Source organism: Anguilla rostrata, chromosome 9 (genome assembly GCF_018555375.3).
Source record: "Anguilla rostrata isolate EN2019 chromosome 9, ASM1855537v3, whole genome shotgun sequence".
Taxonomy (NCBI): Eukaryota; Metazoa; Chordata; class Actinopteri; order Anguilliformes; family Anguillidae; genus Anguilla; species Anguilla rostrata.
In genome coordinates, this window is record NC_057941.1 from 26188040 (window position 1) to 26203519 (window position 15480).

At 54.3% G+C, this 15480-nt stretch overlaps 1 protein-coding gene across 1 annotated transcript in view; it reads left to right on the forward strand.

The window, feature by feature from the left end:
• The window catches only part of rpa1 (replication protein A1), a 50661-nt gene that overhangs the window by 20143 nt on the left and 15038 nt on the right, over positions 1-15480 (forward strand). Inside the window, exons 13-14 of the mRNA XM_064351397.1 lie at positions 6173-6305; positions 14434-14610. Of these exons, the coding sequence (XP_064207467.1) occupies positions 6173-6305; positions 14434-14610 (310 nt within the window). The remainder of the gene's footprint in view (positions 1-6172; positions 6306-14433; positions 14611-15480) is intronic.

A 15480-nucleotide genomic window follows, 5' to 3' on the forward strand; every position in this document is an offset into this window, starting at 1 on the left:
TCTCGTGCGTCTGAGTGTAATGCTGCCGTATGTAAATTTCTCCTGTGCGTCTGAGTGTAATGCTGCCGTATGTAAATTTCTCCTGTGCGTCTGGGTAGCTGCCGTATGTAAATTTTCCTGTGCGTCTGAGTGTAATGCTGCCGTATGTAAATTTCTCCTGTGCGTCTGAGTGTAATGCTGCCGTATGTAAATTTCTCCTGTGCGTCTGAGTGTAATGCTGCCGTATGTAAATTTCTCCTGTGCGTCTGAGTGTAATGCTGCCGTATGTAAATTTTAGACGGGCTAGGCTGGCGGGGGCTTCAGGCTCCTCTCTGACGGAGACCTGGAGGGCCTGCTGTTCGGCGTAATAAACACACACCCTTTCATGCCGTGTCTGTTCTCGCTCATTAAAGCCTTCCCAGTAACCCCGTTCCAGAAGAGGGGCCGTGATTAGAGCCGTTTCCCCGCTGCTCGTGCGGAGAGGGCCGTTCTGTTAATGGCGTTTAGAGGCGTTTGCTTTGGGGACAGGCTGGAGCGCGTTTAAAACACCCGTACGCAGGACCGCACGCGTTTAAAGCACCCGTACGCAGGACCGCACGCGTTTAAAGCACCCGTACCCAGGACCGCGCGCGTTTAAAGCACCCGTACCCAGGACCGCGCGCGTTTAAAGCACCGTACCAGGACCGCGCGCGTTTAAAGCACCGTACCAGGACGCGCGCGTTAAAGCACCGTACCGGACGCCGCGTTTAAAGCACCGTACGCAGGACCGCACGCGTTTAAAGCACCGTACGCAGGACCGCACGCGTTTAAAGCACCCGTACGCAGGACCGCACGCGTTTAAAGCACCCGTACGCAGGACCGCACGCGTTTAAAGCACCCGTACCCAGGACCGCGCGTTAAGCACCCGTACCCAGGACCGCCGCGTTTAAAGCACCGTACCAGGACCGCCGCTTAAAGCACCGACCCAGGACCGCGCGTTTAAAGCACCGTACCAGGACCGCGCGCGTTTAAAGCACCCGTACCAGGACCGCGCGCGTTTAAAGCACCCGTACGCAGGACCGCGCGGTTTAAAGCACCCGTACCAGGACCGCACGCGTTTAAAGCACCCTACCCAGGACCACGCGTTTAAGCACCGTACCGACCGCGCTTTAAAGCACCGTACCAGGACCGCGCGCGTTTAAAGCACCCGTACCCAGGACCGCGCGCGTTTAAAGCACCCGTACCCAGGACCGCGCGCGTTTAAAGCACCCGTACCCAGGACCGCACGCGTTTAAAGCACCCGTACGCAGGACCGCGCGCGTTTAAAGCACCCGTACGCAGGACCGCACGCGCTCACACACTGGCTCGGGTGCGTCTCCGGCCCTAATGAACGCGCGCGGCTGCTCCTGTAGTCACTCCTATCCCCCCCCGCCGCGTTCGGCTCTCTTATTTATGAACGTGGCTTCCAGGGGAGGGCGCCGCGTCCACCGGTCCTCCCAAGATTAAGTGCGCTCTTTCCTCCCCTCTCCTCCTCCTCCTCCTCCTCCTGCCCCGTTCTCCTCCGCTCCTCAGAGAGAGAGGCTCGCAGCGTGGCTTCTCTTGTCATGACAGCGATCTCGCTCGGCGCCGGAGCCGCCGGGCCTCTCAGAGCCGGCCTCCCGCTGCTCTGACGAGTAGCCATCAATCAGGACGGCCCCGCAGCGAGGGTGCAGATTTGGGTGGGTGTCTCGTCTGCGGGAGCGGTTCAGTCCCCACCTCGTTCTCCCCGGCCGGTTTTGAGAGTCAGTGAAACCCCCCCCCCCCCCTCCGTCATCGCCACTTGCTGCTATAGCACTACATGCGCTGCCTGGGAGAGGAAAGAAAAAAAAAACTGGGTGCCACCTGGGAATTGTAGTTTGCGGAGCTGTGGTTTTTGGTTGTTTGCTGCATTTTCTCACATTGCTCCTCGGTCAGGAGAGAGCGGTATGGATGAGAATGAGAAGCCACGGTGGCGCAGCAGCAATGCTAGCTATTCCCCACATTATCATTCAGTCTGGGCTGGAGCTATAAGGCAAGGGGCGGTGATGAATTTTGTATGAGGGCCTTTTTTGTGTGTGGGGGGTTCAGCAAAATTACCTTAACAAATGCTGCTGTGGAAAGTATTTAAGAGAAGCCAAAGTGGTAAACCTTTTCTTGTTTTTGTGTTAACTTTTTTTCCCTCTGCGTTGTGAAGCCGTTTGTTTTGGTCCGTCCTTGCCTCTCCAAACCGCTGGGATTAGTCTGTGCGAACGTCCCCTGTGGTTGCTGTTGAAATGCACAAGGGAGATCAGTTGTGTGCCGCTCACTTTTTCTTCTGTGTGCTGGATTGAAAAGGCTTTTATGATGCCTTTTAATCTCTGTCTAATTAGTCAGTGGTCAATAAAGCATTTAATTCTGAAACAAGTAAAAGAACCACTGGATCTGTACTACCACGATCAAAGCAAAGTCTTCATTTCCTTGTGTGTGTGTGTGTGTCTGTGCTTGTGTGTGTGTGCTTGTGTGTGTCTGTGTGTGCGTGTGTGTCTGTCTGTGTCTGTGTGTGTGTGTGTGTGTCTGTCTGTCTGTCTGTGTGTGTGTGTGCTTGTGTGGGTGTGTCTGTCTGTCTGTGTTTGTGTCTGTGTGTGTGTGTGTGTGTGTGTGTCTGTGCGTGTGCTTTTGTGTGTGTCTCTGTGTGTGTGTGTGTCTGTGTGTGTCTGTCTGTCTGTCTGTCTGTGTGCTTGTGTGTCTGTGTGTGTGTGCTTGTGCTTGTGTGTGTGCTTGTGCGTGTGTGTGTGTCTGTGTGTGTGTGCTTGTGTGTCTGTGTGTGTCTGTGTGTTGTGTGTGTGTGTGTGTGTGTGTTGTTGTGTGTGTGTGTGTGTGCTGTGTGTGTGTCTGTGTCTGTGTGTTGTGTGCTTGTGGTGTCTGTGTGTGTTGTGTGTCTGGTCTGTTTGTGTGTGTGTTGTGTGTCTGTGTTGTGTGTGTGTGTGTGTGTGTGTGTTGTGTTGTTGTGTGTGTGTGTGTGTGTGTCTGTTGTGTGTGTGTTTTGTGTGTTTGTGTTTGTGTTGTGTGTGTGTGTGTGTGTGTGGCTGTGTGGTTGTGTTGTGTGTGTGTGTGTCTGACTGTGTGTGTGTTGTGTGTGTGTGTGTCTGTGTGTGTGTGTGTGTTGTGTGTGTGGGTCTGTTGTGTTGTGTGTGTGTGTGTGTGTGTGTGTGTTGTGTGTCTGTTGTGTGCTGTGTGTGGTGTGTGTGTGTCTGTGTGTGTCGTGTGTGGTGTGGGTCTGTGTGTGTGTGTGTGTGTGTGGGTCTGTGTGTGTGTGTCTGTGTGTCTGTGGGTCTGTGTGTGTGTGTCTGTGCGTGTGTGCGTGTGTGTGTGTGTGTGTGTGTGCGTGTGTGTGTGTCTGTGTGTGTGTGGGTCTGTGTGTGTGTGAGTGTGTGTGTGTGTCTGTGTGTGTGTGTGGGTGTGTGGGTCTGTGTGTGTGTGTGTGTTCTTTTTCCATGTCGGGAGTGCCTGACGTGGCTCCCGTGGCGCCGCAATGATTTCTGGGAACGCTCTTGCCAGCAACGTTACATAATTGAAATACTTGATAAATTTTGCAGCATTAATCAAATTCATCACTTGCGCTTGCTGAAGAGGGCTTTATGGCCCCTCTAAATTCAGCCCTGCGTTTCTCAGGTCACCTCACCTTGCAGGGAAGGCTTAAAGTAACTGATCATTTAGTTTTAGAATTCCCCGATTATTCATCCTGACACCATGCAATTTAAACATTACGACCCCCCCGCCCCCACCCCCTTCCCCCGCAGTCCCTCAGACTCTTCAGTCTTGCAGTGGGTTAACAGCTGTCCGTTAGATGGCATCATGTCATTCCGGATCTTACTGCGCTTCCTGGGTGCTGACTGTCATGGTGCTTCGTATCATTTTTTATTTAAATTCTTTTAGCTCTCCGCTGCAGTTTCTCACTGTTGACCCTCGTCGGTGCACCTCCGTCGATGAGCCTTCTTGGTGAGCCCTGTCAGTGAGCCCTCTCGATGAGCCCTGTCGGTGAGCCCTGTCGGTGAGCCCTGTCGGTGAGACCCCTGCCGCCTTCAGGGGTTTACCTCCCTTGTTTCCTGGTGGCGGATGGGCTCCGTGTGGTCGTACCGCTCCTTTGCGCTTATGTGGCCCGCGGGCCCTGGGTCTCCGTGGCAGGAGCGGGTGAGACTGGCGTCCCGGCCCCACCGAAGGCGCCGTGCCGGCACTGCGGAGCTCTCCGCCGCGGGAGTCTGTCCTCCGCCCCTGTCTCCGGTTATTAAAGCCATTAGACGTGGTCTGGGCCCCGCGCCGGGCCCCTTAAGTTTGATTAATGCTCAGCGAATGGCTTTGCTTTGGCCCGCGAGGCGTCGGAGGAAAGGGACTTCCAGGAAGCGTACTCCAGGCCTCTTACCGCGGGGCCCCCGGCGCGCTGACGTTCCCCCCGGCCCCTCGCCCTCCCCGATCCCTGAACCCCGGCTCCTGTCTGCTACACCCCGTCCCGTGAGCCCCATCCCCTCGGGGTGGCCGGGCCTGTGACCCGCCTGCACCCCCCTCGCCACGTCATGCCGCGTGTCCCCGCCCCCCTCTCAGGATCGCGCTTCCTGCACGTGTCGTTCGTCCTGCTGGAACTGTGCCCCCACGGGTTCGGCTGCCAGGTCTCAGTCAAAATCAGTCTCTGTTTCCCCCCCCGTACGCAGCCTGGCCCTGAACCTGCCACTGCTGTTGCTCTGCTGGCGCTAACTGCAGCCCCTAGCCACCCGTTTTTATTTATCTATTTGTACCTGCTTCATGTACAGTAATATCTTTCAACCCCCTTTAGCAGTTGGCTTTTTTTAAATATATTTTTTTCTTTTTTCGTAAGCAATGAAGACATTTGTGTGGAAGTCGAAGCGTACTTTGGGGATTTGGTTAAGGAAAAATTGATTTTTTAATCATGTTTGATTACAAGATAAATTATAAGCGCAAAACAAACCCTGTTATTTTAATCACAAACAAAATGAGTTCATTGCAACACTCCGTGTTTTATCTTGAGCAAATGCCGCTCTAATTGCGTGTGTGTGTGGGTCTGTGTGTGTGTACGTGTGTGGGTGTACGTACGTGTGCGTGTGTGTGTGTGTCTGTGTGTGTGTGTACGTACGTGTGTGTGGGTCTGTGTACACCGGTTTGTGTCTGTGTGTGTGTGTACGTACGTGTGTGTGTATGTGTGTGTGCATGTACGTACGCACGTGTGAGTGTGTGTATATGTGCGTGTACGTGTGTGTGTGTGTGTGTGTGTGTGTGCGTGCACGTGTATATGTACGTGTGCGTGTACGTGTGCGTGCGTGTGTGTATGTGTGTGTATGTGTGTGTGCGTGCGTGTGTGCGTGCGTGTGTGTATGTGTGTGTGCGTGTGTGAGTGTGTGTGTGTGTGTGCGTGCGTGTGTGCGTGCGTGCGTGTGTGTACGTGTGTGCGTGTGTGTGTGGGTGTGTGCGTGCGTGCGTGCGTGTGTGTGCGTGCGTGCGTGCGTGTGTGTGTGTGCTTGATAAGCTGATGAGCAGCGCTGAGCGTGTTCTCACAGGGTGAGTGAGCGGCTGGCAGTGGGCATGTGGCCTGGGCCTCCCGGCCCTGTGGACGTTTTCAGTTAGTCACGCTTCTGAGAACACGCCCTGCTCCCGCACACGCCACCCCACCTCTCACCGCAACATGGCCGCTTTTCAGGGAAAACCAATCGGCGAGCTCCATCGATCTCCCCCGCACCGCTCCCAACATCGGCTCCCGCTGTTCCGTTTGTGCCTTCGGGCTTCTCCGATTCAACAACTCCCCCCTCCCACTCCCCCCACCCCTCCAGTCTACCCCACAGCCCCCCCTCTAAGGTTTTGACAGAAATAGACTTAAGATTTTATTTTATTTTTTTATTTAACCACTGCATCCCAGTCAGGCTGGAATCACAGTGCTGTGCGGGATGAGGCCTTCCTCTACCGCTCTCATTCCCCTGCATTACTCCAGCTAACACACAGTGCTCTCCCAGTGTTACTGGAGTGTTTTGTTAATGTTATAACACGCCACTGCGTGGCTGCGACATTGTGCTGCTGCGGTGTAGAAATGTAGAAGGTCACTCGTCCCTGGGCGAGGTGCCGGTGGCGTAACTGGATTACCCAGCGCCCTGTGGTGCGGGTTGTGGCCTGGGTTAGTGTGACGCGTGGCCCCTGGGGTCTGTCCCTCCCGCAGGTACGATAAGGAGGGCCACGCCCTGGAAGCCCAGTCGATGACGGAGCTGAAGGGCGGCGGAGGAGGCGGAGGGAACACCAACTGGAAAATGCTCAGCGACGTCAAGACTGAGCACCTGGGGCACGGAGAGAAGGTGCGCATGCGCGCATACACACACACACACACACACACACGTGACATGACCTGCTGTTACAGTCACAGTTCAGGCCTGTAGTAATCCCTCTTTTCAAAAGCGACTTGCACAGCTTACTTTTTAAATTTTCTTTACGTGCAGTTCATTTATGTGGCTGAATATTTCACTGCAGAAATTGAAGTCCGGTACCTTTTCTCTAGGGGACAATGGTAGTGCTCCACCTGGGAATCAAACCCGCAACCTCTGGGTCGTGAATTGTATTCCCCAGCCCTTATCTTACGCTGCCACGCGCGCAGAGCCACTTCCTGCTGCCTCCCGAGGAGAATGGAAAGGAGGGTCTGCAGCTTCAAAGGGCCGCGTTTGTGGAACAGTGTGGCGCTGATGCGTTTAAGATATCTGTCCCCCTCATCAGATATCACACCTCCTCCTACCCCCCCCCAGGCTCACCTCACCTCCTTAGATCAAAACTGCACACGCACAGGAGGGGAGGTGGGATTTATGCAATGTGACCCAGCCTCGCCCACCGCCCCTCCTGTGGGGACTCCATTATAGGGGAGGTTCATGCAATGTGACCCAGCCTTGCCCACTGCCCCTCCTGTGGGGACACCATTATAGGGGAGGTTCATGCAGTGTGACCCAGCCTCGCCCACCGCCTCTCCTGAGGGGACTCCATTATAGGGGGGGTTCATGCAATGTGACCCAGCCTCGCCCACTGCCTCTCCTGTGGGGACTCCATTATAGGGGAGGTTCAGGCAATGTGACCCAGCCCGCCCACGCCCCTGTGGGGACCCATATAGGGTTCATGCAGTGTGACCAGCCCGCCACGCCTCCGGGGACTCCATTATAGGGGGGTTCAGCAGTGCCAGTCAGTTGAGGACCCAGCCCACGCCCACCGCCTCTCCTGTGGGGTCTTCATTATAGGGGGGGTTCATGCAATGTGACCCAGCCTTGCCCACTGCCTCTCCTGAGAGGGTGTCATCGCGCTGTAGGACAGCTGGCCGGGGCGCAGGGCATTCTGGGAGCTCCTCGTCTCCGCGCCGCGATTGCGCCGTTCGGGCGGCTCGGGCTCGTTGATCATTAACGGAGAAGCTGCCGCTGGCGGCGTTCTGCTGCCCCGCCAGCGCGCGCTAACCGCGCTGAACACGCGCGCGCCGCGGCTATCCGTGTCTGCTGATCCAGCTGATTAGCCAGGATGATGCATCGAGCCCCATGATAAAGTGGTTGAGATAAGGACTAATATTAAATGGGGGGGGGGGAGCTATGGAATAAGACTTCTGTTTTTAATGTTAATTGGGTTTGTGTGTCGGCTACCATAGAACATAATAATAACAATAATAATAATAATGGTTTCATGCAGCAAAGTGATCTCTGTGGTGGGTGCCTGGCGGTGGAGGTGGGGGGGGGGGGGTGTGTTGGTTGCAGCAGACCAGGACAAAGTGTATGCCAGTGTTTTAATGCTGTGCTTTTATTAAACACGTACTGTATTAATAACGGGTGAAGAAAATAGTTAGGCTACCAATATTTATTTCCACCATTCTTTTCGAACAGTGTTCAAATGGCTTTCTGTAGGCGGCCTACCGCTTATCTACAAATGATTTTCTTGCTGAAGGCACTGTATCATCTGTTTCTGTGGTGTTCTACAGAATCTATAGTCTATTTATGTCACTATTCCTACATTTCTTCCTGACATGTCTCCTGTGGTTTCAGCTCAAAATATGCCAAACTACTATATCATCTGCCTGAACGCTTATAGTTTTCTAGACTGTGCAGTTCAGATATTTTCAAGCCGGTCTCTGGTTGGTGGGACTGGCCGGCCTGCTTCAGAATTCTGAGCTGGAATTTAAACATCAGGCCATTCACTGCGGTAGCTGATAGGAGGAGTTCAGTGCTGCTGTTGGCAAATCCTAATTGTAGCTAAAGCTGGCCTAATACGTTTTACTGATAATTACAAGCCACCCCTAGCACACTGCCAGGGAGTATAGTCATAAATATTAACTTCGTTTTAATGTGTCTCACACTCTGCTTTAGTGAGTGAACATTAGGAAAAGTAGTCTAGTTATTGTACTATTTCTAAATGTGTCAGCTGAGCCTTTAGCGATCCAGCATTTAGCTCTGGACCTTTATCCCTAATCTGGGCTTGATTGCTTATCTTTGGCTTGCCAACCGTGAAAGTAAATATTTTTGACACATTAATCCCGGCCCAGTGATTTTTACTCAAATGCCACCAAAGTTGGACCTATATTGATATGAGATAATTAGTGTACTGTCATTCCAGGCTAGCCTGTGTGCGAATAGCTTGCCTGGTCGCCTGGGTGACGTGTTTACTTCTCTTGAAAAGGCACGGCAGAAAGTGTCCAGATTGCCGGTTACCGTCAGCGACGTCATCCCACGCAGCTGACACGCCATTAACCGTTTCCATGGCAGCGCTGGTCTCAGGTACCGCGGTGCAACTTCTGCTCAGGCTGAAAGGGCCGTGTCTGTTTCTACTCCTGGGCGCTCTGATTCTCTAACGTTAGTTGCAGTATTGTTTCTTAACCGCCACGCGCCGCTGAATTGTCTTAGCGGCATTGTGTCAGATGTAAGCATTTGTCAGTATGAAATGTGACACTTTTTCCTCGTGTTTCATCGCAGTGGTATCAGAATTCAGTGCCGTCGAGGCGAAGTAGGTCCGCAGGAAACCCTGCCTTCGTACGGGGCGCTTGAAGCTCTCCAGATAACACACGCAACAGGCGACAATGAGCTGACTTCGAAATGTACAGAGAAAGAGACGATATGTAGAGTAAGCAGTTAAAGGAATGTAGCGTGTACGATGCCAAAAAGACGCAGCGTGACACACTGAACGCACGGTGAAGTAAAACGGAAGACTGGTTCTAGAGAGCGTGGCTTTCTGCTCCTTTCTGCGTTTAAAAGCCGATGGAACGGATGAGAGTCTTGGGGGCGTGGCTGATTCGGATCGGGAGGAAGATGCGGAGGATGAGCCCCGGGCTGTCACAGGAGCGGAGGAGCGCACGCTGCGCTCAGAGGTGGCGAGGAAGGCAGGAATGAGTGTTCAGCGAGAGGGGAGGGGGGAGAGGGGGCGGGGGGGGGGCGGGACAGACAGCGCGCAGAGGAAGGAGCGGGAGGGAACGGGAACATAAACCGGCAGTGGTTTTGGAAGCTCAGGTGAGGGGGAGAGCGGGGGAATAGATGCCCCCGGTGGGGAAGCGCTGAAGATGAAAATAGGAATTGAGTCTTCAGGGCGGGGCCTCCCTGTCATGCCTTATAAATCATAATCACCTCGGCTGCCTGGGACAGCAATGTTGACGAGACGTCGTGAAGTGCGAGAATTCGCGATTGGCGGGACTTAAAGGGACCGTGGCGTGAGCCGCCTCTGCGATACCGTGGGGCGCGGACACCTTAATCTGGCCCTCCGGTCCTAATCCGACTCTCCGGCCCTCCGGTCCTAATCCGGCTCTCCGGTCCTAATCCGGCTCTCCGGTCCTAATCCGACTCTCCGGCCCTCCGGTCCTAATCCGGCTCTCCGGTCCTAATCCGGCTCTCCGGTCCTAATCCGGCTCTCCGGTCCTAATCCGGCTCTCCGGTCCTAATCCGGCCCTCCGGTCCTAATCCGGCTCTCCGGTCCTAATCCGGCCCTCCGGTCCTTAATCCGGCCCTCCGGTCTAATCCGGCCCTCCGGTCCAAATCCGGCTCTCCGGCCCTCCGGTCCTAATCCGGCACTCCGGCTCTCCGGTCCAAATCCAGCCCCCCGGTCCTAATCCGGCCCCCCGGTCCTAATCCGGCCCTCCGGTCCTAATCCGGCCCTCCGGTCCAAATCCGGCCCCCCGGTCCTAATCCGGCCCTCTGGTCCTAATCCGGCTCCCCGGTCCAAATCCGGCCCTGGTCTTCTTTTCTCCCGGGCAATCAGCTGAGAATTCAGTGCTAGTAATTGGCCAGGGTGTATTCACACCTGGCTCCCAAGCAAAGGGAAGGTGGGAAACCAGCGGGACCTGGGCTCCTGAGGGCCCTGATTTGAGTGTGAGCCAGGGCCGTAGGGACCCGCCATGCTTCAGCTCCAGCACTCAGACGGGAGGCTGACAAAGAACAGGGATGCCTGAAGCAGCACACGTATGTGCAGAGAGGCAAGCCTTCTCACCCAGGGGGAGAGCGCCCTGCAAGAAATGACTCTACATAAAATACTGTAATGAAGCCAGATTGTTTGAAAAAGTTCCTGCAATTTTGGATGCTTTCCATAATATTAAAACACACCGTAGGCAGCACATTATGTAAAAACTTTAAACACTTCTTTCTGCATGTGATTTTCCTGGAGAGGTCTTCTGCTCGCGAATGCCTGAGCGCATTAAAAGATTTCAAACCGCCTGGCGGAGGCAAGTGCGAATGCAAACAGTGTTCGTAAATTGCGAGAAACGTTGGTAAATAAAATCTACTAAAGCGCAACAAGAACCCGGCGAAAAGCCGTTCAGCAATTTCCGAGGCCTTCGAATGGACTAAAGGTTTGCAACAAACAACAATATAATCATTTTTTGTTTGCGCTCTTCCTTGAGTTTTAGATACCAGAGACCAGCTGCTTGCAGTTTATCTGTTGGTGGCAAAGACTTTAGAACTTGGGAATATTACGTTTTCCTCTCGCAGGAATGATTACTGCGTAGCCTCCACACCAACACATTGCAAAGCGCATTATTCTGAAGCACAGCGAATCAGCGCAAACCTGCTTTTCCCCCCCAAAGGTTTGCATTTGAATATTCGATATATTTTCTATATGAACACAGGAGAGATCCCAGCGGCTGCTTTTTCTAAATGTAGCTTTATCTTGGAAACTGGTGTTCGCCTTTGTACGAATCTAAGAAAGAAAATGGTGGAATTCAGTCGAGCTGAATTTGGGAGGTGGGGGGCGGGTTCTGTTGGCGGTGACATCACGGTCCTCGGCTGAGCAGTAGCATAGGAGTCCCGCTGCAGCCCGCTCCCGACGCCCGATGTCCGCCTCGGCCAGCTGAGAAGTCAGCCTCAGGCGTGAGCGCGCGCAGACGCGGCGATGCTCAGTCTGCCGTTTAGTGAGCGCTCAGCCGAACCCTCAGCCGCCGGGCGGTCGCCAGGGAAACCCGCCCTCGGCCGAGAGCGCAGAACATGCAGATCCCTTCAGCGGGCTTGGGACATGAGCGCGACCTCTGTGTGACCCAAACTGGTACGTGCAGTTAGCATGGCGCGGGGCCTGTTAATGCAGGCAGCCGGGCTCCATTCCCAAAAAACGGTGCCCACCTTTACTCACCCGGCAGCTCGAGAACCGCTTTCTCTGGGGCACCCCTGCGTCACCCTGCAAGGCCGCATGTGCATTTAGCTTCCGTTTAAAACTGGGGCTCCCCGTCACAGAAGTTTGGAAATCGGATTAAGAAATGAATTTGTTCACGTGTTTTCTTTGCATGAACCGTGTGATCACTTCCTTCAGTGATTGTGTGCCATTGTTTCACATTTGAGGTGATCCTGGTGAAATGCTTTGAAATCGTGCCCTTGGCAATAGTGATCAATTTTAAAATAAAAAATGTAAAATTTTATTTCCTTGAAGACTGAGGTCAGGACTTTGCCGGAGGCCGGTGTCTCTGCAGTGGATTAAGGAGAAAAGCAGAATACGCAATGAGGGCAAATGCCCCGGAAGGGCAAATCGCCTCTTCTGCTTCCTCCATATTTAACATTAGCCCAGGAAATTTCACATCTTGAATATTTGTCTGCATCACAGATAAATATGCCGCTATACGTCATATCGGTCATCAGGTGCCTGTGGTGTCGTGTGTGTGTGGTCCCCCCCCTTCCTCACACACACACACACACACACACACACACACGCACAGCAGCGTTTTTCTGTCCAGCGTCTGGAATCCCGGTACGCTTTTACGCAGCGCGATGTATTTAGCGCTCGATGCTCATCCTGTCGATATTCCCGCCCACAGAGCTCTGGCTGTCAGTCACCTCAAAGTTCCCGCGGCCTTCTCTCCGAGGAGTCCTCTGACTCGCACCGCTGCTCCCGCCATCGTTTTGATTACCGCAGGAAAAAGCGCCGCCCGGTCCCTCTCCGGAGCACAGATGGAAAGGGTTAGAGGCAGCGCGGGAGGGTGGAGGAATGGAAAGGGTTGTGTTCAGTGTGAGTGTGTCTTTACCGCTGCACTGGACCCCTCCTAGCTGTGTTCAGTGTGAGTGTATCTTATCCACTGGACCGGACCCCTCCTCAGAGCTGTGTTCAGTGTGAGTGTGTCTTTACCGCTGCACTGGACCCCTCCTAGCTGTGTTCAGTGTGAGTGTATCTTATCCACTGGACCCCTCCTCCTAGCTGTGTTCAGTGTGAGTGTGTCTTTACCGCTGCACTGGACCCCTCCTAGCTGTGTTCAGTGTGAGTGTATCTTATCCACTGGACCCCTCCTCCTAGCTGTGTTCAGTGTGAGTGTATCTTATCCACTGGACCAGACCCCTCCTCCTAGCTGTGTTCAGTGTGAGTGTATCTTATCCACTGGACCAGACCCCTCCTCCTAGCTGTGTTCAGTGTGAGTGTATCTTATCCACTGGACCAGACCCCTCCTCAGAGCTGTGTTCAGTATGAGTGTATCTTATCTACTGGACCAGACCCCTCCTCCTAGCTGTGTTCAGTGTGAATGAATCTTATCCACTGGACCAGACCCCTCCTCAGAGCTGTGTTCAGTGTGAATGAATCTTATCTACTGGACCAGACCCCTCCTCCTAGCTGTGTTCAGTGTGAATGAATCTTATCCACTGGACCAGACCCCCCCTCTGTTCAGTGTGAAAGGGATTTGTCCACATCTCCCTTCAAACCTGTGTTCAGCATTAATAGGTGCCAGCAAGCACATCTGAGTGAAAAAACACTGTGTTAAGCCTGTCCGATCAACGAGGCAGGGTGACCTGTTCTTCAACGTGATTAGGGAACAGGTTTTTTAACCAGGAGGTTGTAGGTTCAAATACCTGGTTTGGCAGTGCAAGCCCTGCTTGTGCCCTTGGGTCACGGGAGGGTTTTGTGAGATGCCCTGATTCTGTCTGTTTTTAAGGAGGGCGTGTGCAGAGGTCAGGCAGGGCCTGGCCCCCGCGCCCTTTAAACAAAGCTGTGCCTGGGCTGTGTTCTCTTATTAAACACACAGCCCACGTGTTGCTTAGCTTGGAGGAGCGCATCAGAATTCCAGTCGGCAACTGTGCCTAGGCTTACTGGATTCTGAACATACCCCCCCCCTCCTCCCCCCCATGCCTGTAGGAATTATGGCTTCTGACAAATATGGAAGATATTGCAAGAACAACTGAGTTCTAGGCGGGGGGAGGGAGAATGGGGAATGGTTATTTGGAAGAATAACACACCAAAACGCGTCTAGTCCTCCTTTGGCGTTTCTCTGCCAATTATTCAGCTGAACGCCACTCCATCGCACCTTCTCAATCCCCTCCCCCCCCCCCCCCGAAACGCAGCACACGCGACCTGCAGCCCTCATACATGTATTTATATCTCCAGCCCTTGCAGGTCTTTCCAGGTGCGCTTTTGTTTGCCTGCATCCGAAGGACTCGTCTCCATTTACATTTATGGTAATGGAAGGGGTTTTTTTCTCCCTTTAAATTCCGGGAATTTAGAATTCAGTCTTTATCTTCCACTTTGCTGTTGAATTAAGCATTTTGTTGCCCACGGTGGTGGTATTGTACCAAGATTTTCACGTTTAAATTTAGCATTTTAATTACGCTGCATTTTAAAATGCCTTTAAAGTTCTGCGCGGCTGTCCTGCTCGACTGAGTGTAAAAAGGTGTTCTGCTGAACCTTCAGTTCCGTGTTGTTTACAGTCTGATTCCTGTGGGCAGGCACACTGTGTACAGAGCCGTGTCTTTGGGAATAGTATGCTTGAGCGCTTGTTTTTCAGTGTGTGCTGTGTGACCTGGCTCCTCTTGTTTGTGTGTGTGCGTGTGTGCCTGCGTGTGTCTGTGCGCACACTGGTGTGTGTGTGTGTGTGTGTGTGTGTGTGTGTCTGCACACTGGCGTGTGTGTGTGCGCGTGCGTGTGTCTGTGCGCACACTGGTGTGTGTGTGTGTGTGTGTGCGTGCCTTTGTGCACTGGTTCTGAGCTCTGGGTGAATGAAACCCTCCCTGGTGTGTTTTCCAGGCCGATTACTTCAGCTGCGTAGCCAACATCGTGTACCTGCGCAAGGAGAACTGCCTGTACCAGGCCTGCCCCACGCAGGACTGCAACAAGAAGGTGGTGGACCAGCACAACGGCATGTTCCGCTGCGAGAAGTGCGACCGCGAGTTCCCCAACTTCAAATACCGCCTCATCCTGTCTGTGAGTGTGCCGCTCGCTCCCTCCCTCCCTCCCTCCCTCCCTCCTCCTCCTCCTCTCCGTCAGTGTGCCCCTCCCTCCCTCCTCCTCTCTGTGAGTGTGCCGCTCCCGTCCTCCTCTCCTCCTCCTCCTCCTCTCCGTCAGTGTGCCCCTCCCTCCCTCCTCCTCTCTGTGAGTGTCGCTCGCTGTCCGTCCCTCCCTCCTCCTCCTCCTCTCCGTCAGTGTGCCCCTCCCTCCCTCCTCCTCCTCTCTGTGAGTGTGCCGCTCGCTCCCTCCCTCCCTCCTCTGTCTGTGAGTGTGCCGCTCGCTCGCTCGTCCCTCCCTCCTCCTCCTCCTCCTCTCCGTCAGTGTGCCCCTCCCTCCCTCCCTCCTCCTCTCTGTGAGTGTGCCGCTCGCTCCCTCCCTCCCTCCTCCTCTCTGTGAGTGTGCCGCTCCGCTCCCTCCCTCCCTCCTCCTCCTCTCTGTGAGTGTGCGCTCGCTCCCTCCCTCCCTCCTCTGTCTGTGAGTGTGCGCTCGCTCGCTCCGTCCCTCCCTCCTCCTCCTCCTCCTCCTCCTCTCCGTGAGTGTGCCCCTCCCTCCCTCCCTCCTCTCTCGTGAGTGTGCGCTCGCTCCCTCCCTCCCTCCTCCTCTCTGTGAGTGTGCCCTCGCTCCCTCCCTCCCTCCTCCTCTCTGTGAGTGTGCGCTCCTCCCTCCCTCCCTCCTCTTGTCTGTGAGTGTGCCGCTCGCTCGCTCCGTCCTCCCTCCCTCCTCCTCCTCCTCCTCCTCTCGTGAGTGTGCCCCTCCTCCCTCCCTCCTCCCTCGTGAGTGTGCCGCTCGCTCCCTCCCTCCCTCCTCCTCTCGTGAGTGTGCCGCTCGCTCCCTCCCTCCCTCCTC